The sequence below is a fragment of the Taudactylus pleione genome, unplaced genomic scaffold (assembly GCF_031769625.1).
Source record: "Taudactylus pleione unplaced genomic scaffold, aTauple2 ptg000522l, whole genome shotgun sequence".
In the NCBI taxonomy this organism is placed as follows: Eukaryota; Metazoa; Chordata; class Amphibia; order Anura; family Myobatrachidae; genus Taudactylus; species Taudactylus pleione.
Window position 1 is genome coordinate 3,894,627 of NW_028284924.1, and position 24,374 is coordinate 3,919,000.

Genomic DNA, 24,374 nt, shown 5'->3' on the forward strand with positions numbered 1-24,374 from the left:
ACTTCATGCAAGGCTGGTACTGCACTGGCACTGCTGTATAAGGCTACATGCAAGGCTGGTACTGCACTGGCACTGCTGTATAAGGCTACACGCAAGGCTTCTACTGCACTGGCACTGCTGTATAAGACTGCATGCAAGGCTGGTACTGCACTGCTGCATGCATGGCTGGTGCTGCACTGGCACTGCTGTATAAGGCTACATGCAAGGCTTCTACTGCACTGGCACTGCTGTATAAGACTGCATGCAAGGCTGGTACTGCACTGCTGCATGCATGGCTGGTGCTGCACTGGCACTGCTGTATAAGGCTGCATGCAAGGCTGGCACTGCTCTATAATGCTGCATGTAAGGCTGGTGCTGCACTGGCACTGCTGTATAAGGCTGCATGGTAATGCACTGACATTGCTATATAAGACTGCATGCAAGACTTTTACTGCATTGGCAATGCTGTATAAGACTGCCCACAAAGCTGGTGCTGCACTGGCACTGCTGTATAAGACTTCATGCAAGGCTGGCACTGCTGTATAAGACTGCCTGCAAGGCTTTTCCTGCACTGGCACTGCTGTATAATACTTCATGCAAGGCTGGTACTGCACTGGCACTGCTGTATAAGGCTACATGCAAGGCTGGTACTGCACTGGCACTGCTGTATAAGGCTACACGCAAGGCTTCTACTGCACTGGCACTGCTGTATAAGACTGCATGCAAGGCTGGTACTGCACTGCTGCATGCATGGCTGGTGCTGCACTGGCACTGCTGTATAAGGCTACATGCAAGGCTTCTACTGCACTGGCACTGCTGTATAAGACTGCATGCAAGGCTGGTACTGCACTGCTGCATGCATGGCTGGTGCTGCACTGGCACTGCTGTATAAGGCTGCATGCAAGGCTGGCACTGCTCTATAATGCTGCATGTAAGGCTGGTGCTGCACTGGCACTGCTGTATAAGGCTGCATGGTAATGCACTGACATTGCTATATAAGACTGCATGCAAGACTTTTACTGCACTGGCACTGCTATATAAGACTGCCTGCAAGGCTGGTACTGCACTGGCACTGCTGTATAAGACTGCCTGCAAGGCTTTTCCTGCACTGGCACTGCTGTATAATACTTCATGCAAGGCTGGTACTGCACTGGCACTGCTGTATAAGGCTACACGCAAGGCTTCTACTGCACTGGCACTGCTGTATAAGACTGCATGCAAGGCTGGTACTGCACTGCTGCATGCATGGCTGGTGCTGCACTGGCACTGCTGTATAAGGCTACATGCAAGGCTTCTACTGCACTGGCACTGCTGTATAAGACTGCATGCAAGGCTGGTACTGCACTGCTGCATGCATGGCTGGTGCTGCACTGGCACTGCTGTATAAGGCTGCATGCAAGGCTGGCACTGCTCTATAATGCTGCATGTAAGGCTGGTGCTGCACTGGCACTGCTGTATAAGGCTGCATGGTAATGCACTGACATTGCTATATAAGACTGCATGCAAGACTTTTACTGCATTGGCAATGCTGTATAAGACTGCCCACAAAGCTGGTGCTGCACTGGCACTGCTGTATAAGACTTCATGCAAGGCTGGCACTGCTCTATAATGCTGCATGTAAGGCTGGTGCTGCACTGGCACTGCTGTATAAGGCTGCATGGTAATGCACTGACATTGCTATATAAGACTGCATGCAAGACTTTTACTGCACTGGCACTGCTATATAAGACTGCCTGCAAGGCTGGTACTGCACTGGCACTGCTGTATAAGACTGCCTGCAAGGCTTTTCCTGCACTGGCACTGCTGTATAATACTTCATGCAAGGCTGGTACTGCACTGGCACTGCTGTATAAGGCTACATGCAAGGCTGGTACTGCACTGGCACTGCTGTATAAGGCTACACGCAAGGCTTCTACTGCACTGGCACTGCTGTATAAGACTGCATGCAAGGCTGGTACTGCACTGCTGCATGCATGGCTGGTGCTGCACTGGCACTGCTGTATAAGGCTACATGCAAGGCTTCTACTGCACTGGCACTGCTGTATAAGACTGCATGCAAGGCTGGTACTGCACTGCTGCATGCATGGCTGGTGCTGCACTGGCACTGCTGTATAAGGCTTCATGCAAGGCTGGCACTGCTCTATAATGCTGCATGTAAGGCTGGTGCTGCACTGGCACTGCTGTATAAGGCTGCATGGTAATGCACTGACATTGCTATATAAGACTGCATGCAAGACTTTTACTGCACTGGCACTGCTATATAAGACTGCCTGCAAGGCTGGTACTGCACTGGCACTGCTGTATAAGACTGCCTGCAAGGCTTTTCCTGCACTGGCACTGCTGTATAATACTTCATGCAAGGCTGGTACTGCACTGGCACTGCTGTATAAGGCTACATGCAAGGCTGGTACTGCACTGGCACTGCTGTATAAGGCTACACGCAAGGCTTCTACTGCACTGGCACTGCTGTATAAGACTGCATGCAAGGCTGGTACTGCACTGGCACTGCTGTATAAGGCTACATGCAAGGCTTCTACTGCACTGGCACTGCTGTATAAGACTGCATGCAAGGCTGGTACTGCACTGCTGCATGCATGGCTGGTGCTGCACTGGCACTGCTGTATAAGGCTGCATGCAAGGCTGGCACTGCTCTATAATGCTGCATGTAAGGCTGGTGCTGCACTGGCACTGCTGTATAAGGCTGCATGGTAATGCACTGACATTGCTATATAAGACTGCCTGCAAGACTTTTACTGCACTGGCACTGCTATATAAGACTGCCTGCAAGGCTGGTACTGCACTGGCACTGCTGTATAAGACTGCCTGCAAGGCTTTTCCTGCACTGGCACTGCTGTATAATACTTCATGCAAGGCTGGTACTGCACTGGCACTGCTGTATAAGGCTACACGCAAGGCTTCTACTGCACTGGCACTGCTGTATAAGACTGCATGCAAGGCTGGTACTGCACTGCTGCATGCATGGCTGGTGCTGCACTGGCACTGCTGTATAAGGCTGCATGCAAGGCTGGCACTGCTCTATAATGCTGCATGTAAGGCTGGTGCTGCACTGGCACTGCTGTATAAGGCTGCATGGTAATGCACTGACATTGCTATATAAGACTGCATGCAAGACTTTTACTGCATTGGCAATGCTGTATAAGACTGCCCACAAAGCTGGTGCTGCACTGGCACTGCTGTATAAGACTTCATGCAAGGCTGGTACTGCACTGGCACTGCTGTATAAGGCTGCCCGTAAAGCCGTTTCTGCACTGGTACTACTATATAAGACTGTATGCAAAGCTGGTACTGCATTTATTGACACACCGCACAATGTGGCATTGCCACCCTGTCTTGCTGCTAAATATGGCTCTTACCTGCACTGTAAGCGGCGTGATATATCTTTATAATTCAAGATTATCATGTTAACTTGATTTTTAATTTTTTTCTACATCTGAACATTACACGTTCCACATGTGGAGTCATTGCTTCTAAATGTCCCACAGTGCGGAAACTGCTATGTTATGGAGCTGCCGTACATGATCACTGGTTAGACTTTTGCTGGCATAGAGCTTTGTTACCTTCTCTGCCACTCTTTTTATATGTCAAGCGTAAATGTAATGTCACTATTATCCAATCATCAAATCACTAGTAATGACCTATTTTCATGCCATTTTCAGGGCCCAGGATTGTTGAGATCTAATGTAGCCAACCTTTTTTTCCCATTGGTTTATCTAAATAAATAATAAGAATGAAAAAATAGGGAAAAAAATTACATGTTGTTGGGTAATATTTTGACCCTATTGCCCAATATTCCAGCCACAATTCTAACCTATGCACCAGGTGACCCCGATCTACTTTAAGAATAAGGCAGTAGGTACAAAACCCCTTGTAGAGTCACATTGGACACCGTCTGCCTCCATTCAATGCTCCGAGGCTGCGCAACAAGAATCTAACCCTAGACGACATACAGAATTTTTTTTAAAAAGTAAATAAATAAATATATGTAAATTGTTATTTATCTCCTCAGCCAAAATCAGCTGAAGACCCTTCATGTAGATCTGAGCAGTAGACTGGAGCAGTCTCTCTGCATCATCAATGAGAAAGTCCCTTTCAATGACACAAGTAAGTACAGCTGCAGCAATCACCGGATGAGAGAACGGCTTTCCTTCAACGTAAATGCCAAGTCATGTTTCAGCCATTTCCATGCATTCATCCTAGAGGTGAATTACTTCTTATAAATGAAGTTAGATGTAGGACTGTGAATGAAAGATCTGGCAGTTGCATGGTAAATGTCTCCCTTTTGGTTTCCTTACTAGGTGTAATGTGTAAATGATATTTTGCCAGAAGGTGAGATTCCTATTGTGCTTGTTCAATCTATATGTCCGCTTATAAATGCACGCAAAGCACGATGTAAGGAAGAGGAAGCCGTGTGGACGTCCTGGACAAGTAATCTTTAAAAGAAAAAAAAAAAGCTACAAATTAATTGATAACTCTTACTCGTGTTATGGGGTCATTAGAACAGTGTAATGTTCTGCTGATCTGTAGAACGGTTAGTAAACCTGTGTTTATTCTGTCTGTTCTCTTCTGCGTATCTGGAATGTTATTGCGTATATAGATTTGTTAAATGGGTACAAGACTATCCCTTACCTAATACCTTACCTTAATGTCCCTTACCTTAATAAATCTGTAAAGGTCCCCACTCTGGGTATGCAGTCGGGAAGCCGGCTGACCTAATTCCGACAGCCGGCTTCCCGACTGTCATATCCCAGCAAGGGTCTAAAGACAGGCGTCGATATGCCGACACCTGTCATTAGACATATGCCGGAGCCCGACGCCCGGCATCCCGGCCACGGAGCGCATAGCTGCGGGGTATAGGTTTAGGGTTCCTGGGGGGGGACGGGGACTTGGGGTTGGGCACCCCCCCGGGAGGTTAGTCTTAGGCTAGTGGAAGGGGGGGGTTAGCGTTAGGCACCCCCGGGGGGGACTTAAGGTTAGGCACCCCCCTGGGGGATTTAGGTTTAGGCGGCGGGAAAGGGGGGATTAGGGTTAGGCACTGGGGGGAAGGTTATGGTTAGGCAACCCTAAGGGAGGGTTAGGGTTAGGGGGTAGTATATACTTACCTTTTGACGATCAGGATTTCCTCCTCTGACGGGATGCCGCTGTCAGGATTCCAACTGCCGGGCATGGGTCCGGCGGTAAATCATACTGATTCCCTGCTCTGTGATCTCTATTACTGGATCACCGTACTCCCTAATGGTGGGTACACACTACACGATATGCTCCCTGAGCGATATCGTGTAGTGTTGTCCCCTGCAGGCTGTGCTCAATGTCGTTCATGACATTGAGCACAGCCGCTGAACGATATCATTAACGATATCGTTCAGCCTTGGGCTCTCCCCCCCGTTCCCTGACATGCAGCAACATGACGAGATCGTCAGGTTGGCCTTCATGTCAGCCCGATGAACGATGATAACGAACGACCCGCGGGAACGCGCGTCGTCGTCATCGTTCATCTTTTTAGTGTTAAAAATGGACGATAAAGTGGACGACTGAACGATAACGATATCGTTATCGTTCAGTCGTCCACTTTATCGCCCAGTGTGTAGGCACCTTAAGACTGGGGACCCTGCTGCAACAAGATATGAATTTTGCTGGAGAGAGCGATGAGACATAGAGGACACAGTGACATCTAGTGTCCGATTGGATAGCTACAGTAATCGGGAGACCGTTGTAATGTCTTAAGGTGTGTATCCACTAGGTGATTGAACGATAACGACATCGTTCTCGTTCAATCGCTTGTTAATCGCCCGCAAATCGTCAGCAAATCGGGCATTTAAAAGTCAAAAACAACCAGCGATGCGCGTGCCCGCTGGTCACTTTTGACATCTATCATCGCCTGTACATGCTGGTCAACCTGACGATAACGTCAGGTTCAGAATGTATGGGGATGATGGATGTGCCTATACTGAACGTTCAGTGTAGGCACATCAGTAATCGAAACGACAGCAGGAATACAATGTAGTAATTGTGCTGTCGTTTCTATGTCTGTTAGTGGATACGCACCTTTACCACACCATGGTGGGGAGAGCTCTTTTAGCTTACTCCATATTTGTCACCAAGAGAACTGCCGAACTTCAGGGACTGTGTGGATCTATGTATAAATTTATTTTCTGATGTTTAGGTATAGGAGTCTGAAGTAAGGAACTTTTGTTCCTATAAGGTTTATTGGGACAGCGATTTTCAGCAATATCAGGAAGGTCTTTCAAGAGTTAACTATGCAATGATCTATAAACTATGAGCACCAAATATTCAGAAGAGCGTTTATGAGGTTCTAGATGAGGACCCAAATCCTTTTTGAATCCACTTTGTGATCCGTATTTTCCTTTCATCTTTTTAAAGGGCTGTACATTTTTGGGCAGTCACGATCCTTGTTAGGATGCACTCCCACTTAGACTATTTGTGGGCTCCCCTAGATATCCAACAGTAATTACACATAGCTCCCAATCTGCCATGAGCTGTCGGATATAACAGTATGGCAGGCTGTATGTGCGGTACTTAAATGGATTGGCCATGGCTCCTGTCCAGTCAGTTGTCACTACTCGCCTATGGTGCCATCAGTTAGAATAGCCTTTTCCTGCTGTCAGTGCAGCTGTTATAATGGGTCCTTATAGAGGTTGGGTTTGACCGGCAGCCGGAATGCTGGCTGTCAAAATACCAACAGTGGCATCCCGATGCTGAGAATCCCGACGGGCTTAGTCCGTATACTAACCCTCCCTCCTTCATCCCCTAACCCTCCCTTCCTGCATCCTAATCCTCCCTTCCTGCACACTAACCCTGACCCCCGCACCCTAACCCTCCTCCCCTTTGTGCCTAGCCCTAATACCCCTCCTCCCCGGAGGCGCCTATACCTAACCCCCCTGCCCGCAGCCTAACCCTAACCTCCCCGTGGTGCCTAAACTAACCCGGCCCGCTATACTCCGGTTCGGGATGTCGAATGTCAGGATTCCAACGTCTGCATGGCAACTGATGTCGGGTTTCCGGCGCCAGTGTTCTGGCCGTGGGTCGGGATTTTCGTCGCTGGGTTTTCATCCCGTGTGGAGGTTAATTAACTACATCCCCCTTATAGTTATCAGACAGTATCAGGGTACATAGGCTACAGCAGGTCAATATTTGCTTTAACTAGCTGATGTCTAATGATAATGAGGTAATTAATAAAATGGTGAAATGAAGAGTACATTTGGAGATTGGTACAAAATATTATTAAAACGCTATCGGGTTTACTAAAGCTTCTAAAAATGAAAAGAGGTGGTGTTGTCCATAGCAACCAATCCTATTCTAGCTATCCTTTCTCTATGAAAATGATAGACCGAAGCTGATTGGTCGGTATGGAGAACACCACTGCTGTTTTAGAAGCTTTAGTAAATCTGCTCCCCTAGTGTTTTCAGTTTCATTGAGTAGAGAAAGAATGAGGCCAGATTTCTGCGTATGAGCAACCAAAGATCTATGGGGAAAGTGTCACCCCTGCCTCGTGTTTATAGGTCTAAACATTAGGTACCCAAGTAGAAAAGTTACCTGCATCCATTAAAGCCGTAGCAGAATAGACCATTGGATTTAATACACGGGTAGACGGAAGTCATACTTATGTTTCATGTATCAAGCAGTGAAAAGAGTGGAGATGTTTCCCATAGCAACCAATCGGCCACTTCTTGGACGCTGGTTGGTTGCTATGGTCAACGTCTACACTGTTCCTCTTCTTCCCTCTTTACACTTTGCTTGATACATGTCACTAGAGCAGGATGGTTAGAGGGAGGCTTGTCCTGTGTATAATGCATATACCGTATACTGTCACTTATATTCTCTTACACTCATACTTCAATGGAAGTAAAGAATAATTAACAATTTATAAGTTAGCTTGCAGAAGGCCTATGAGCACAGACGTTAGAGAATAACATACCATTAATCCATTGCTTGGCTAGAAGGCTCTTAAGAAAAAGAATGGTAATATTTTAAAATAAATCCCTTTGAATAATTTATGCGCTTGTATTTTTAGTATATTCCCCCATTCAGCATTATATAAGAATTGTGTGACTCATAAGCGGATTCTGATTTCCATCCCCCTCCCCGTGCCGATTAACCCTTTAAAATCGGATGGGCCTGACGCGTGACAAAAGGATTACAGCATTCAGAGATTGAGGTGCTGAAAGGAGGGTCAAATTAATAATTAAGGAGGCCAAATAATCAGGCCGTCGCTCTGTCTGGCCTCGCCCATGTGCATCATATACAATGCATTCACTTCTCCCTCCTGTGTTTGCAAAGGCAGCATGGAGTCAGGACAGGTGACCGTTTCCATTAGCGAAAACCTCTCTCCAAACGGAATAAAGCAGAACAATACGACAGCTATACACGTTACTGCCAGACACGTACATTTACTCCAGTGCAATGGGTGTGCAGGGCTGAGCAATGCTGGATAGCTTCCATACAGAGGAATAAGTAGAAAAATAAATAAAAAGAACACAAAAGAAAGGACAAAGCATCCTGTCATTGATACATTCACCCCTTGCCAAAGTCACTTCCAAAAGTATTATTTAATTATTAATTCTATATGATCATGAACATAATATATGACTTAAATTTAAAATGTGGTATATAATGTAAAATAGCATGTAATATAGACATAATAACGTTATACCATGATTAATATCAGACATTCAGCCAGTTTACAATACACATTTAGGTTGGGGAGGGAGGATACATAATTTGCAAACATGTATTTGGGTTATAGTATGCTGTAACAACATAAATGGTCATGTAATAGGGAGCACAGGAGTGTGCACGTTGCCCTCTGTTCTTAGTACATAGGTCGTCAAGGCCATGTTTTCTTCATGTAATAGGGAGCACAGGAGTGTGCATGTTGCCCTCTGTCCTTAGTACATAGGTCATTAAGGCCATGTTTTCTTTAAGAGGTAGCAAAATTAACTGTTTAATGTTGTTGTCACAAGAGACCTAAATTCGAACCAGGCGTGTCAAACGCTTATGTATTTAGTATACACGTTCTTGTATATAAAGGATATCCCCCATTTGCATTGCAATTTATAATCTAAAAATACTTTGCACAATTGGGAGAGGAGTAATCTGAGAATTCACTATTACATGGTAGAGGATCTCTGCAATAAAAGTAAGTATGGGGTGAAACTATTCCTCACATATGGAAAGGTACTCGTACCAACCTGGGCTATTAATTCTAAAGCCCTCTTTCACCTTGAGAATAGGTAATGTGATTGATAGGACAAGTGTCCAGCGCCACCTAGTGAGTAATAATGATCTTTTTGGTATGTAGTCAGTGTGCTGACATTCAGAATGCTGACACGTTACACCCATTCCTCCCCCACTACAATGTATCTTTTAAAAACTATTGTCAAAAAGTTGGATTCAAAGTTTATTTCTGAATAGGTAATCCTAAAGTGAGCAGCTTATCAAAATAAGCATCGTCTGTTTCAGTACAGAATGGAGCGTATATAATCCCTCACTTACCATTCTGAGGGCCTCATTTTTAAAGAAGTTTTATCATACAAACGAGTTATCGCGCAGTCGCTTGCAAATCGCCATGCATCGGGCATGATTTGGTCGGAAGCGACCAGCAATGCGCGTGCCCACTATTCGCTTCCGATATCGCCCGTACATGCTGGTCAACCTGAGGATCTCGTCAGGTTCAGCATGTGCGGGGATGAGGGATGTGCCTGGACTGAACGAGTGAACGTTCAGTGTAGGCACATCACTAGCTATACAAACCAGAGCACGACAGCAATGTCGTAATCGTGCTCGCGTCTGTATATCTATAAGTGGATACCCCCCTTTACAGCTGCTGCCTATAGAAGCCATTTGCAAAACAATCTCTCTTTTACAAAGCACCATAAAGCATTTTGGTTTTGTATTCTCCTGTCTATATGGCCCACCCAGCGCCTCCAAGGTGCAGACTTGCTCTCTCCTCTCTTTGGAGACAGCTTGGCAAACTACAAATGCCCTTAGGTTTGAAGGAAAGCCTGCTGTGCCCAATTCCTCCCATTGGCTGGTGCTTCTCTGCAAATGTCACCACCTGGCTCTGCCAACCAATGCACCGTGGCAGAAATCAAGGGGCACCAGCGAAAATCAGGGGATGTGGCATCACCAGAAAAGGATTTCTCATGGCGCTTTGCCCATTTTGTGCTTTGTAAATGAGACTCCCAGCTATAAAGTGTACACTTCTTGTATAATATGTTTTTAAATATAACCTATGGACTGCACATAGGGAACCATCTTTATAGTGTTGTATGGTACATGAGAGATGCAGATGGTCTTTCTGTTAATCGTGCATGTTATCCTGGGAATGAAGAGAGCATTTACACCAATATAATAGGTATAACTGATCACATTATTATCTTGTAGGATATTTTCCTAATTCTATCAGGGCGAGAATTCCAGCGTTGCAGCACTTATTACTATTATCATACATCGCATTCTCCTACATATGGCATCTCATCTATTGTTTAGCGAATGACCTTGTCTCTATATACAGTGTCTCTCATTGCTAATATGTGTGCATTCATTTATCAACAATGTACAGCTGCCATTTCTCTTCTTTATCAGGAACTAGTGATTTCAATGCCCTGAATGTACCCTTACACAACAGAAGACATCAGGTTTGCAGTCATTTAATTTCATTTATTGTCTCCTTCATTTCGATTTACCAATGTTGCATTATTTAGTGTCAGCATAGAAGATCGTTCCCCTTGAATCGGAACTATGAAATCTTTAAAGAGAACCTGTCACCAATGTCATGTTCCTCCGAAAACTCCTTCACCTGGGATAGGGCGTTTAATACAGAGAGCTCTTTTATATGCTATGCTCTCTCCGGGGCTGGCCGCTTTCAGACCTCACTACAGGAGATCGGAGAGGTATAAAGGACACCTAGACGAAAGCGGAGTCTAGAGCGCTTCTGGGCCAGTGTTCTCTATCCTGTATGATACAGCGCTCAGTAAGGCCTCCAGAAGTTGACCTTGGAAAGAGCACAACACATAAAGCACCTACTGTTACATTGGGGCTGATTCTGAGTGGCGTGCAATGACTGAGTTTAGTGGGGGGTTTTATATTTTTAATTTGCAGCTGCGTGTGTGCTAATATCCCTAAAAGCACTTACGGTGCATGCGTTACACAGTGTACACACCAAGGTGCTGCTGCAGTGGAGAAGTGCAGGGCGGTGACTGGGAGGTGGCTAAACAGAAGCGCAGAGATGGTCCGTCTTCTGGGCGTGTCATGGGCATGTCACCGAAGTGTTATGCTCAGTCACTTGGAGGCCGCACTCCATAGGACTGGTGCAAGTTTTGCTTGTGCCAGATGTACCAGGCGGTATTACAGCGTGTACGGACACTGGGCCTAATTCAGACGCAAGCGGGTCGATGTTGGCCCAGTGCGCATGCGCACGACGGAGGCGGCTCCGTCGTGCGCATGCGCGAGACCCGGATAGCGGCGGCTCCGTCGTGCGCATGCGCGAGACCCGGATAGCGATGGGCAAGCCTTTGGTGGCCGTGGCTGCCCAGACGGTAGGCGTTCCCATGGGAACGCCTACCGTCTGGGGCCGGCCCCACTGACATCACAAGTGAAGTCAGTGGGAGTGCTCTCGGCTCCAATAGAGCCAAAAGCACTCCAGGGCTTGCTGCAACGAGACCCTACCACAAGGGTCTCGTCGCAAGCCACATGGTCGCGATGGTCTTGACCATCGCGACCATCTTCCTGGCTGCTCGCTATAGCTGTGGGTTGTCACCCACAGCTATACGGGCGGCCAGGAGACCGCTCTAAAAATGAAGAAGGAGGGCCCTGATTCAGAGCGAGCTCTCTGTCAGAGCGCCCGGCTCTGAATCAGGACCACTGTACGGCGGGTGTCTCAGTCTTTGGGCATTTCTGCGCACGGATGTACACCAGGGAAGGACTTTGCATAAAGTGACGGATGGACGCCCGCCAATAGACGTGGCCGCCTCTGCGCACCCTTTAGTATCCGGCCTGTTCTGTCCCTTCTGAGGTTGGACAGAGGAGTATGGTTTTTGTTTTTGTCCCCCTTATCTAACTAAAAACCTTGGTGCATGCCTGTATTTTATTTTGGGGGGGGGGGGGGGGGTTGTATTCACTTTAATCTGTGTAGAAATGTGGTGTCATTCAGAATTATGAGATGAATGAATATAATAGTTTTTCCTGTGTAATATTGACATTTGCAGGTATGACAGAATGTCTCCTGTGTGGCTGAAGGATCGTTGGCTATAAAGTACACGTTCATCCAATACATAAAGATGTTGTCCTTTATAGGAGAAGCTGTATGTGATCAGGCAGGCAATGATCAGGCCACATATGTAGGTGGCACATCAGTAGTATCCAGGCTTTCCACTGGTAGCCTCAAGCTCTTGTACTATAACACTATACATCATTCCATAATCAGGAGATAGATCGTTAATACATTAGTATTGGCTCTAGTTATTGCATCCCCCTTATACCCAACTAACAGTTCTAGTAGGGCATTCATTTACCCATCCAGGCTGCAATAGGCACATGCTACAGTGTAACCTATTCTCTGTCTAGCTTTCATAGTAACACATGGAACACAATTGTGCAATTGACACACATTGTTACAGGTAGCTCTAATCTCAGCAGTGCAGCATTTACACTGTTACAGATACCTGTGATGTCAGCAATGGTGTGCTTACACTGTGTACATGTACCTGTGATGTCAGCAATGGTGTGCTTACACTGTGTACATGTACCTGTGATGTCAGCAATGGTGTGCTTACACTGTGTACAGGTACCTGTGATGTCAGCAATGGTGTGCTTACACAGTGTACAGGTACCTGTGATGTCAGCAATGGTGTGCTTACACTGTGTACAGGTACCTGTGATGCCGGCAATGGTGTGCTTACACTGTGTATAGATACCTGTGATGCCGGAAATGGTGTGCTTACACTGTGTACAGGTACCTGTGATGCCGGCAATGGTGTGCTTACACTGTGTATAGATACCTGTGATGCCGGCAATGGTGTGCTTACACTGTGTACAGGTACCTGTGATTTCAGCAATGGTGTGCTTACACTGTACAGGTACCTGTGATGTCAGCAATGGTGTGCTTACACAGTGTACAGGTACTTGTGATGTTAGCAATGGTGTGCTTACACTGTGTACAGGTACCTGTGATGTCAGCAATGGTGCGTTTATACTGTTACAGATGCCTATCTGTGCCTCTGTCCGTAGAGGAACAGGAGGTGATTGGAGGTTCCTATTAGTATAATTGTTAGCTTGTTGATGCTATGACAGTAAAAGTCAGTAATCAAAGAAGATAACATTTTAGCTACTAGCAATCCAATATCATGTACTTCAGCTAGTAAGATGACAAAGTATACAGTAATCATTTTACTTTCTCATTATAAATGATCTGCACCATGTCTGCCACTGTTGCTGAGGAACTGATGAGTCCTCTAATTCCTTTTCAGCTGAAAGCACGGGATTTGGTCAGCCAGGCCCTGTCCTTTGTCCAGGATTTAGTTACCGCTCTCCTGAACTTCCATACATACACAGAGCAGAGAGTCCAGATCTTTCCTGTGGACTCTGCCATCGATGTCATCTCGCCATTAAACCAGAAGGTAAGGCTCATCCCATTGTGTAATTCTCACAGGGACACTGTTCCAACACCGTGACCCACCGAAAGCCAATGACTATCCTATACGCCCATCCCGTGCCTGACCCAGCCATGCTTTATTAGAACCTGGAGTTATGGTCACATTGATTAACCCATCTGTCCTGAATGACCTAATATAACTTTATATGTGGGACACTACATACAGTAATGAATGGAAGGATGCATTGCAGAGACAAGATTCAGCTGTCAGTTCTAATCTATGGTTCACCGACTATAAAGTGTACACACAGCATAGGGCAGGACCTGCAGTTATAACAAAACAGCTCATTGGTTTGCTAGTAGCATCATGTCAATGGATGCCGGGAGGTAAAGGGCTATTCCAAAGCCTTACTGTATTGTCTTTACATACCCTTTATACACCATTATATCTAAATGCATACCATTATCTTTCTGACTTCCTTTTGTGTTTCCACCAAGACCTATATATCATCCAAACAGGGCTTGTTTACCATGCATAAAACATGGCCGATCTCCATCCTTTTGAGGTGAGCCCAGAGCTTGTTTTGTGTCGTACACAAGGCCAAAAAAAAAACATGTAACGCTAGATGATATCAAGTCTGTTGTGAAAAACTCTGAAGGAAGCAAAACCACTAAAGTATTGCAGCCAGTAAAGGTTTCGAGAAGGCATTTATTAGAAGGTGGGCTGTCCCTTTATAATACTGTAGTTTATGAGTAATAGCCATTTTTAATATTTGACCATGGCTAAATAATTCCAGTACTCATTGGACTGTAGTAGGACAGGCTTTTAATCCTACATGTTACAAAAAAAAACCCTTCTGTAGGTATAATATTTGAAAATTCCATTGTAAACCAGCAATGGGTAATTCATATGGCAATGTGTGATAACAATACTCGCCAGTAGATGGCAGTGTTTGCCAACAGTACACTATTGACATAATCTCTGCTACCTTGTAGTGTGGCCAGAAGATTGTATCATTAATCTCTGTACATTTTTTTTTTTCCCCCATTGCACACCGCTTGTATAGACTTCAGATAAAACAAATATTATTATTTTTTTGGAAATTTAATTCCTATGAAGGGTTAGTGTGCTGTGCGATCTCAATTTTGATTAGTTCACACTGTATCTGAAAGAAGAACACCTTTTTTTTAATTGACAGTGATGAATCCATTGAGCTTGATGATATGTATAATTGCCTCGGTTTAGGTGCACTAACTCCCTGTTTATCCTCATGCAGTTCTCGCACTATCTCCATGAAAACGCCTCTTATGTGCGCCCCCTGGAGGAAGGAATAGTCCTGCTGTTTGAAAGCATCACAGAGCGCACAGTTACCGTCCTGGTAATAATTCTCTCTCGTTATTTTCTCTGCCGCAAAGCAATCTCTGTCCGATTTACATGTCATAATTCCCACTATCATTCCCAGGAAACTGCGGTGAAGCTGCAATTTTTTTCTCAGCATTTTGCATCCTACGTGTCTTACCTGCAGAAAATTCTTCCATACCAGTTAAAAAGGTATGCGTATTACCCTTGTACATCATTAGTATCCTGCTGCAGTTACCCTGCTAATTGTGGATCTGCTTGGGGTCGTTCAGCACAAACGCGGTTTGCCTGGCAGTGAATGAGATTGTGTACACGCCTTGCCCAGTTAGTGCATGTTTTGCCCGCAGCACAGGGTGTAATTATAGTTATTCCCAGTGGGTTTACACAACACCTCTTTGCCAAGAAATGTTGCTATGACTAAGAATGAAATGAAACAGAATTTTTTTTTTTTAAGGCTTCAGATACTGTTGTCTGTCCTTGTGACAAAAGCCTTTCAATAATGCCATTCAGCCGTGTCTGCGTATGACATTGAGCGGATTCCCAAGCTGTGCAGAGGCCCGATGGCATCCTTGGCGCTGCAAAATGGTGGCATTGAATGAAAATGAACAATGGGAAGGTTATAACAAAGGGTGAATGGAAAACAATGGCTATTGTGCAGGAAAAGAAACAGCACATTAGAATGTATCTGGAATAAAATTGTCAGTGAGAAATAGAAAGTAAAGTCTGCGTTACAATGTAGAACCGATAGATCGATAGGTGTTCACTGTAAAATTCATTCTATGCTGCACTAAACTCTGCTTCATCTGTACAGTTGCAGTCAGCTTTAAGAGCAGCTTATAAAAGCTCAGTTGCAGGATATGACTGGTTGGTAAATTAACAAAATTAATGCAGTCTCTTATCAAACTTATTAAGTGCTTAAAGTACCACTGCAGAGAGTGATGCTGCGTACACACTAGATATGTCGAACCCATCCGGCGGATCTGAGCGCCAAATCGGGCACGTAGTCTAGTGTGTACCCGCTATGTGGCGGACTCTGCGCACTCCCGCACGTCGCCAGCGTCATCCTCCGTCTGACCTACATGCAGGGATGTCGTTAGCGAGGGCCTTGCTGACGAATGCAGCATGGCCGTCGCTGCAGGCATACGTAAATGTGTATGCACTTGCCGATGTCGGTTCCCCCGCCAGGTCCTGTCGCTGGTAATGTTGGGCGTGTGTACCCGGCTTTACATTCACACCGAACAATGCCATTTTCATAATTTCATACTGTTTTGTAGCATTTTCCATTCATATTTTGCTTCCAGGATCTTCTCCCAGGTTCTATAATTAAACAATTATGATGTTTTTTTTGCCCTTTCACCTGGGTTCATTTAATTAACAATTTATTTTGTTGAAAACCTTCCACTAACCATAGTAACCAATTCAGGAACATACTAACACCCAGTGTTGGGGGGCACGTGGCAGGGCATACCTTCTGTGGCTGGCACCATCTTCCCAGTGATTTTGGGGAGGAATGAGCAATGGCTATGACCTGACAAAAGTCCAGGAATGATGATGTTCGTCCGTGCAAGATGACGTTTTGCCTCTTTCTGAGTTCCGTTTTTTTGGAGGGAAAAATCCGAACTCCACGTGCACACTCGAACCTATCCGAGCCTGCACATCCCTACTACGAACCAATCGGACACTTGCTTTCACCAATTGCAAAGCGCAATCGAACTTGCCGGTGCTATATAAGTAAATGTTAATTATTTAACTTGCTCTAGACATATATAATGCTATAAAGTAAAGTCTCCACTTTGCACAGAAGGTCAGAAGGGTAAAGGGTCTCACTGATGAAGCACATAATGGTCTAGATCTCCTCCATAGCCCACGGATTTGCAGCGCTGGATGGTGGCCTGAGCAGAAGTTTGTGCAGAGCAATGTGAGGTGTTGGGGAGAGTGGAGGCGGGGCTTGTGTAATATGGTGCAGGGGCAGCGGTGCAGTACAAACATTTTCTTTTTCATTTTTTAGGGTGCATTTTTGTAACTAGGTGCACTTTTCTTGTTCTCGAGGTTTAAACAGAACAGACCAACTTCAGGGGTGGGCAATAAGCTGCCCTTCCAGCTGCTGTTGAACTATACATCCCAGCATGCCCTGCAACAGTTTTAGCATGGACAATTCACAAAACTGTGGCAGGGCATGCTGAGATATGTAGTTCTACAAAAGCTTGGGGCCGTTAATTGCTCGCCCTCGGTTAGGTGCACTTCTCTTGTTCTTGAGGGTAGAGTAGAACAGACCATGTAGGTGCGCAATTGCAAAACCTCCGTACATGGCGCTACACATCCATTACACAATCTAAAGAGGACCAGTGGTCATTAATAAAGGTTTCTGAGTGGACTGTGATGCCTGTAATAAAGCCGATTCCTGAAAGATTGCTCACTCACTCTTACACTTACCCAGGACTGGACCATGACTAGTCCTAGACACCTTTCTAGTGTGGTGGTCGTTCTTTGTAATTACAATCTCCACGTTTGGATGGGTCTATACACTGCATAGTAGCTGAAATAACTTCTGATAAAGCTGGAACATTTCCTCCCTTTCCCCCCTCTCCATGTTTCCACCCCCAGTTTGGAGGAGGAATCTGAGTTTTCCCTTTGCACAGCGGCTTTAAGGGAACGGAACCTTAATCTGCACCGAGACATGAGGAGAATGACAGCTGTGTTTGAGAAGCTGAAGACCTACGTCGCCCTCCTCGCCTTACCCAGTGAGTGCAGGAATATGGGGGAGGGGGATATTACATCTCTATGTATGAGGATGTGTAGGGATCAGCCTCTCCTCACAGTCAATGATATTCAGCTGGTGTCCTTAATATGTAGAATGTCTCCAGTGCGTCAGTGTTAGCGTATAGTATATCCCCAGAGGCTATCTGCAATATTAATGACCTGATTCCCATTTTAATCATCTATGTTTGCTAATTTATTCCAGGCACAAAACCAGAGGGTCTGCTGAGAACCAGCTACGGCTGTATACTGACACAGATTTCTGGCGCTCTCCATGGACTTCATGATATTATGAGAGGTAATGCAGGGAACAATACACGACTCATCTATTCTCATGGCACTGTCTGTCATACCGCTGCACACAGAACATTTACATGGCAGGATTTCCAGTAATCGGCCCCTGGTCCTACACACTACACATGCCCCGGCCACTTATATTCTACATGTTTGCGCTGAAACTTGTTGTACATATTGACCTGGGCTTGTTTCTATAAATATTTTTCTACTTCAGGGTCCATAGGGGGTCCACAGGGTTGACCTTGGGGTATAGGTTGGGAACCAAATCCGGGCACCACGCAGTTAAAGCTTTTAGCTCCCAGGATGCACTGGGTCCACTCTCCCTATAACCCCACCCCCAAGCCAGAGGCACCTCAGTTTAAGTTGGTGCCCGGCCGGAGTCGGGTCACCGTTAGCGCAGGGGGAGCTGATTAGCAGCCCCTAAGCTTATTTTATTTTTTTAGGGACAAAGTTTTTTCATGGACTTTGGACTCTTCAGAGCGGCAGCGTCGGACTGTCCATAGGACGTCTAAGCTGCCGCTCCGTCACCCCGCTGGCGCTGAGACGCCAGTACAGATCTGGGGATCTCAGCGGGACCCCAGAGTCTGTACTAGCCGGACTCTGCGGGCGCCCAGGACTGCTGCCGGATCCACGGGGAGCAGGTAAGGTCGCGGATCACCGCTTGCGGTGATCCGCGCATTTCAAATGCAGTCCTGTGCCTCCGGTCTCAGGGGACAGACCGGAGGCGCCGGCAGTGGCGGCGGGCCCCCCATACCCCGTGTGTCCACTAGACCACCAGGGACTTAACGATCGGTGCAGGGAGCCGGCGTCCCGGGGGTTAATAGCCGGCCAGGGGAGGCAGCCTTCCCTGTTACAGCGGCTCTTCCCCTCAGCTCAGCGCGCCTTTCAGTATCCATAGTCTGGCGTCGCTGAGCTGCTTCCTCCGCGGGCCACGCTTCCTCTGAGGTCTCCAGCGGCCATTTTATCTCTGTGGTGCAGCAGAAATCTCTCAGGATGGCAGTGAGTCCAGTCCCCCTGCGTACCTCACCATCAGGTCAGTGTACACAGCGCTGTAGCCTTCCCAGACACTGAATCTGGGCAGTTGAATGCAGTGTAATAGTGCAGTATATTATATGACATGTTTATGTATATATGTATATATCTGCATTGTATGTGACTTATGCTAGTGCTGACTGTACTTTATTCTCTCACCTGTCAGTGTATATCTATCCCTTTTCTTTATCTGCCCTAATACAGCTGTACTTAGGGTGGTTCTGAGACCTCACATTTATATACTTGTTAATATTTGTGTGGTTTGTCACATACTGTTGCGTGCTGCACGTTGCCATATTTTAGATGGAACTGTGTGTTGCATACGCTGAAAATGGGTCCCTGCAGCTATTTTTGGCATCAGTCAGGACCAGTATAGTGCTGCTTAATATTTCCGCCAAGATGGGTCAGATATGTCTGACCAGGAGATAGAGCGTTATACTGCACCCATTTTTACTATCCTGCAAGTCATGTGCTGCAGGTGTTAGTGCGGAGGATTTGACTCATAAAGGGTTCTGTATGTGGCGTCATCTGGTGCCGGCCTCTTTCACGACCCCCTTGGGCGGTTTGTTTTCTCGGGATCCTCTCAATTGCGGATCGCCGGGCGGGCCCCATTGTTGTACCTCACTTGGGGTTACTTCACCATACTGCCCTTTTCATCTCAGGGTATCTCGCAGCTTCTTGCACTCTTCCCCTGTGACACAGACTACCGCTCCCTGCAGGGGTTTTTTGCAGTATATGAATTCCCCCTGGTGCCACAATAGTCTGTCATTCCCCTTGCAGGGATTACCACAACAGCCACCCTGGGTGGATGTCGTTTTCTACGAAACGCTAATTGGCGTGGTTGACGCCCTGTGGTTACTTCCCAGTTGGCTCTGCCGTGAACTGGGTACTGTTCGGGGCTCTTTCCCTCTTACACGGGGGGAAGCCTATTTCAGGTATTATTATCCCTGCTTTAGGGCTGGTAGCAGGTCCATTCTGGTTAGAGTGAATGTTGACCTGCACCTGTATCATACACCCTCAGTATTGCGTGCCTTCGGGTTACCTGTTGCTGACTAGCGGGTGGATCGCATAGCGGGACTCTGGCTGTTGCCAGATAGGAGGTGTTACAACAGTGTTTGGCCTCCTGTCCCAAATTCCCTGAGGGCATCACGAGCCCCTCCTGGGGGGGATGGGCGTGTTACTCGTCTGATTACAGACGTTACTACGCCTCCCATTCCTGCGTGGTCGGATTCTTCGGATCCGTAGGTGGTAACTCTGCCTGAAATCAGTATACTTGCTTTCGGGAGTTGTTACCCATCCTACCATGGCTATAGCATGGTTGGTTAATACTATTGCATATTGGGTTGATGCATTTGTAACGTTTTTTCCCCTCCAACACGTCGGGGGTTCAAATGTATTTGGTCGCTCATGTAATATATGCAGTTGTCATAGGTGGACATGCCTATATTGGATACCAGTCTCCTAACTTTCAGAGTTCCGGCTGCGACTGTATCCTCCGTAATACCCTATGGCTGCGCTCTGAGAATGCAGAGGTGCAGATACCATCTTTAGGGTTGATATTGTTTGGTCCTGACCTTGACAAGATTGTAGTAACATTGGCAGTATTACTAACGACAAGTTTACCGCTTTCAGCTATGCACACTACAAGGCCTCAGACTAAGTCTGTTAAGTCTTTTTTGTCCTCTCGGTCAGCCTAAAGGTCTGTTTCTTCGTAGACTGTCGGCATCTACAAGGGCCGACATATCCAGTACCGAGCAGGCCTGGACTGCCAGCCGATCCTGCTTCTGAACCTACGGATATCTCTTCAGTCTGACGGGACAGGCCTACAACTGGGAGATACCGATTTTCTCAGTTCGCCCGGTATTAGTGTCAAGTTGCCGCGGCTACGTGGGTAGGAGGGTACGCCCTCTTTACAAGGGCCTTACAGATCCAGAAAGCTATGCAGTTGTTGCGGTAAGCGGAGCTAATTGGGCCATCCCCACTATCTCAGTGAGGGACTGGTTGTTCTGTTTTCTTTCTGGTGCGGTGGCTGAATGGTCCTCTTTGGCCTGTTCTCTGTCTCAATTCCCTGAACCAGTTCCTAAAGCTACCTGGGCTCAGGAGGAAATCCCTATGCTCCATCATACGATGTTTGGAACCTGGGGACTTTAGGGTATCACTGGATATACAGGACGCGTGCCTACGGGTACTTACAGAGACCTTTCCTCAGCATGGGCTGAGGTTTGCTGTATCACAGCAACACTTACAATTTTTCGGGCTCTGCCTGTTGGGACTGTCCTCAGCCCCACAGGGGTTTACCAGCGTTTTGGATTTTCTGACAGTTCTTCTGTTCAGTATATCCCAATGCTCCTGTACCTGGACGGCCTCCTGCTCTTAGCGGGATCACCGGGGTACTTTACGGCCAGGTCAGGATGACTGTGGCTTCTTCAGGGTGCAGACGTTTAATCAACGGGGAAAAAGTCCTCCCTGCATCCCTCTCTGGGTATTCTTCATCTAGGATCCCTGCTGGATTCTCAGAATCTGAGAATTCTTCTGGCGTAAGACGGAATCTCCTCTCTTCCATTAGGAGTACATGGTTGTCTGCGCAGTCGACAGATGTCTTTACACTCTGGGATGCATGGTGGAATGGGCTCAGTTCCATTCCAGGCCTTTCCATAATTGGCTCATCTCCAGATGGAATGAGTTTTTTCTGTCGGATAACTGTTCAAACGATGATGCTCTCTCCGGAGGCAAGTCGGTCCCTGTCCGGGTGGCTATGGCCATCTCGTCCAGGGTTTTCTTTGCTAGGGACAGTGTCTGGACCGAATCCTTTTCAGTGCAGTTGGACGTCTGTCGATTCCACCCTGTCAATTAACTTACTCTGGCATAACTCTTGTTTCCCGGTGAACCTGAAAAGGTTCAGTCCGACAGGGTCAGGACAGTGGCTTCCTTTTTAGCAACACTGTTCGTTGGGTGGCAATGACAGGTATGTCACATATTCGGACATAGTCCGAGGGTCTCCTCCCGACCATCTCGGCAGCGTTCATTTCAGGAGCTCTCCATTGGGAAGCGGGAGTCCTCAGCCGTCACGACGTGCATCCCGGGGACTAGTCTCTTCCCCAAGAGAGGTTTCATCTCCTGGTGAGCAGGGGGGGCCCCCCTGAGGTGACCCTCATGGCCTTCTGACTTTATCACACTAGGGTGTTACAGTTCAGCTCTGGGGATTCTGAAGCAAACTTCAGCGACTCTTTGTCGGTGAAGTGGTCCTTCCACTTTGTGTACCTGTGTTCTCCGGTCTCCCTTCTTCCTCGAGGTCTTTGGAAGTGTTTTCAATCGAGACGGAGATGCTTTCCTGCTGGTGGCTCCTGATTGCCCCAGATGTCAGGGGTACTTGGATCTTCGGAGTCTCTACATCGATACTCCATCCCTGATGCTTCACTGCCCGGACCTGTTGTCTCAGGGTCCTTGGTTTTGCCTTGGACCTGGGTCGTTTGTCTTTGACTGTGTCCTTACAGTGGTCTTACGGCTTCCCTGGCTTTGTCATCGTTGGAATGATTAGAGCACATGGATCAGCTTTTGCTGGGACCTACCACAAACTGTGGCAGCCATAAATCTTATGGTATTGTACCTGTCGATACAATCCTCCGGTGTCCAGGATTTCCAGATATTCTGGCATTCCTTCCGGCTGGCTTGGGTTTCACACTTGGCCTGGTCTTCCTGACAGTGCGGATCTCTACACTGTCAGTATGGTTAAGATATGGAATTGCTTCACTCTGGTATCCAGTTCATCCTTTGGAGTGTTTTCTTGATTATGCCTCCATTTGTCCTCCCTAGGGACTCCTTGGGAGTAAGTAGTGGTTCTTCGTTACCTCCGGGGACAGTCAATGGAACCGCTGGTTGTGATAGCCATTACATGGTCTATTGCTTAGGCTCTCTCTTTCTCTCAGGGTGTTTATATCAACCAGGAGAGTGTCTGAATTGGGAGCGTTCTCATGTAGCTCCCTCTTCTGGAGGGCATCATGTCAGGGTGGGAGTTGCTCTCGCCCTGTGTTTCTTCTTAGTGGTTTTCAGGTTCCAGATTATTCTGGAACTTATGGTACGGCCATTCTGTCCCCAGTCCTCTTGGCTGGTGTGGCCTCATTGACTGTGGTCTGGCCTCTTTGGATTTATGTGATCCGTTCAGGTTCCTTACGGAAATCGGACTCCTTATTGGTGGTCTGAGATTTCTGGTTTTCACAGGAAAGGATGGCCGGCCTATAACCAAATGTTGACTTGGATGGCCTCGTAGGTCTTCCTCAGGGGCCTACCCATGGGTAGGCCTTCCTGTTGTTGATGCTTGTTTTTTCTCGGGCCATGTGACCCTCGTGTGCGGCTCGCTGTGGCGCCTCGGCTGTTTTGCCTTACTAGGTGGCCACGTGGTCTTCTGTCCACACCTTTTTAAGGTTCTAGGCATTGGTTTCCTTTGCCTCTCAGGATGCTTCCTTTTTGGCGACGGATTCTCCTCTCAGCACAGGAGCGTCCCCACCCTTGGTTGAACTGCTTTGGGACATCCCCAAGGTCAACCCTGTGGACCCCCTATGGACCCTGAAGTAGAAAACAAGAGATATGGTAAGAACTTACCTTTGTTATCTCTGTTTCTACGAAGTCCATAGGGTCCACAGGGCGCCCGCCCTGACGCACCTGGCTTCATATGGGCTGTGTGGCTGGTCACCGGTTTTCCGTCTCCCATTTCGGTGAGTATGGTTATTGAGTGTTCCAGTTTTCTCTCTCTTTTTCTCTCCTCCTCCGGCCTTTGGCTACTTACAAACTGAGGTGCCTCTGGCTTGGGGGTGGGGTTATAGGGAGAGTGGACCCAGTGCATCCTGGGAGCTAAAAGCTTTAACTGCGTGGTGCCCGGATTTGGTTCCCAACCTATACCCCAAGGTCAACCCTGTGGACCCTATGGACTTCGTAGAAACAGAGATAACAAAGGTAAGTTCTTACCATATCTCTTGTTATAATCGCTGTAATTCATCTGTAAATTGGGCGGAATACGGCGAAGAGACCAATCGCACAGTGCTGGTAATCCGCTCTTCACCACTGGTATCGAGTGCTGATATTTCCTAAGCCTTGGCTTGAAAAGAGAGAAAGTACCAACTGATCGGCTCCTAACTCCATTTTTGAAACACAGCCTGTTTCATGACAGAAGCTGATTAGCTGGTACTGTACTTTCTCTCGCCAAGGCTTAGTACATCTACCCCTGTATCTCTAGATATGTCCATCCCTATGTGTACGCCTACGCCTTCATTGTTTTCACTTCACGTCAAGGTCTGCATAGTCCGCCATTGTATCTACACACAA

At 46.9% G+C, this 24,374-nt stretch overlaps 1 protein-coding gene across 1 annotated transcript in view; it reads left to right on the forward strand.

Moving 5' to 3' along the window:
• The window catches only part of PPP1R21 (protein phosphatase 1 regulatory subunit 21), an 84,885-nt gene that overhangs the window by 22,700 nt on the left and 37,811 nt on the right, over positions 1 to 24,374 (forward strand). The window contains exons 7-13 of the mRNA XM_088450726.1: positions 4,007 to 4,101; positions 10,603 to 10,655; positions 13,485 to 13,634; positions 14,887 to 14,988; positions 15,073 to 15,161; positions 17,574 to 17,710; positions 17,932 to 18,024. Coding sequence (XP_088306852.1) covers positions 4,007 to 4,101; positions 10,603 to 10,655; positions 13,485 to 13,634; positions 14,887 to 14,988; positions 15,073 to 15,161; positions 17,574 to 17,710; positions 17,932 to 18,024 — 719 coding nt within the window. The remainder of the gene's footprint in view (positions 1 to 4,006; positions 4,102 to 10,602; positions 10,656 to 13,484; positions 13,635 to 14,886; positions 14,989 to 15,072; positions 15,162 to 17,573; positions 17,711 to 17,931; positions 18,025 to 24,374) is intronic.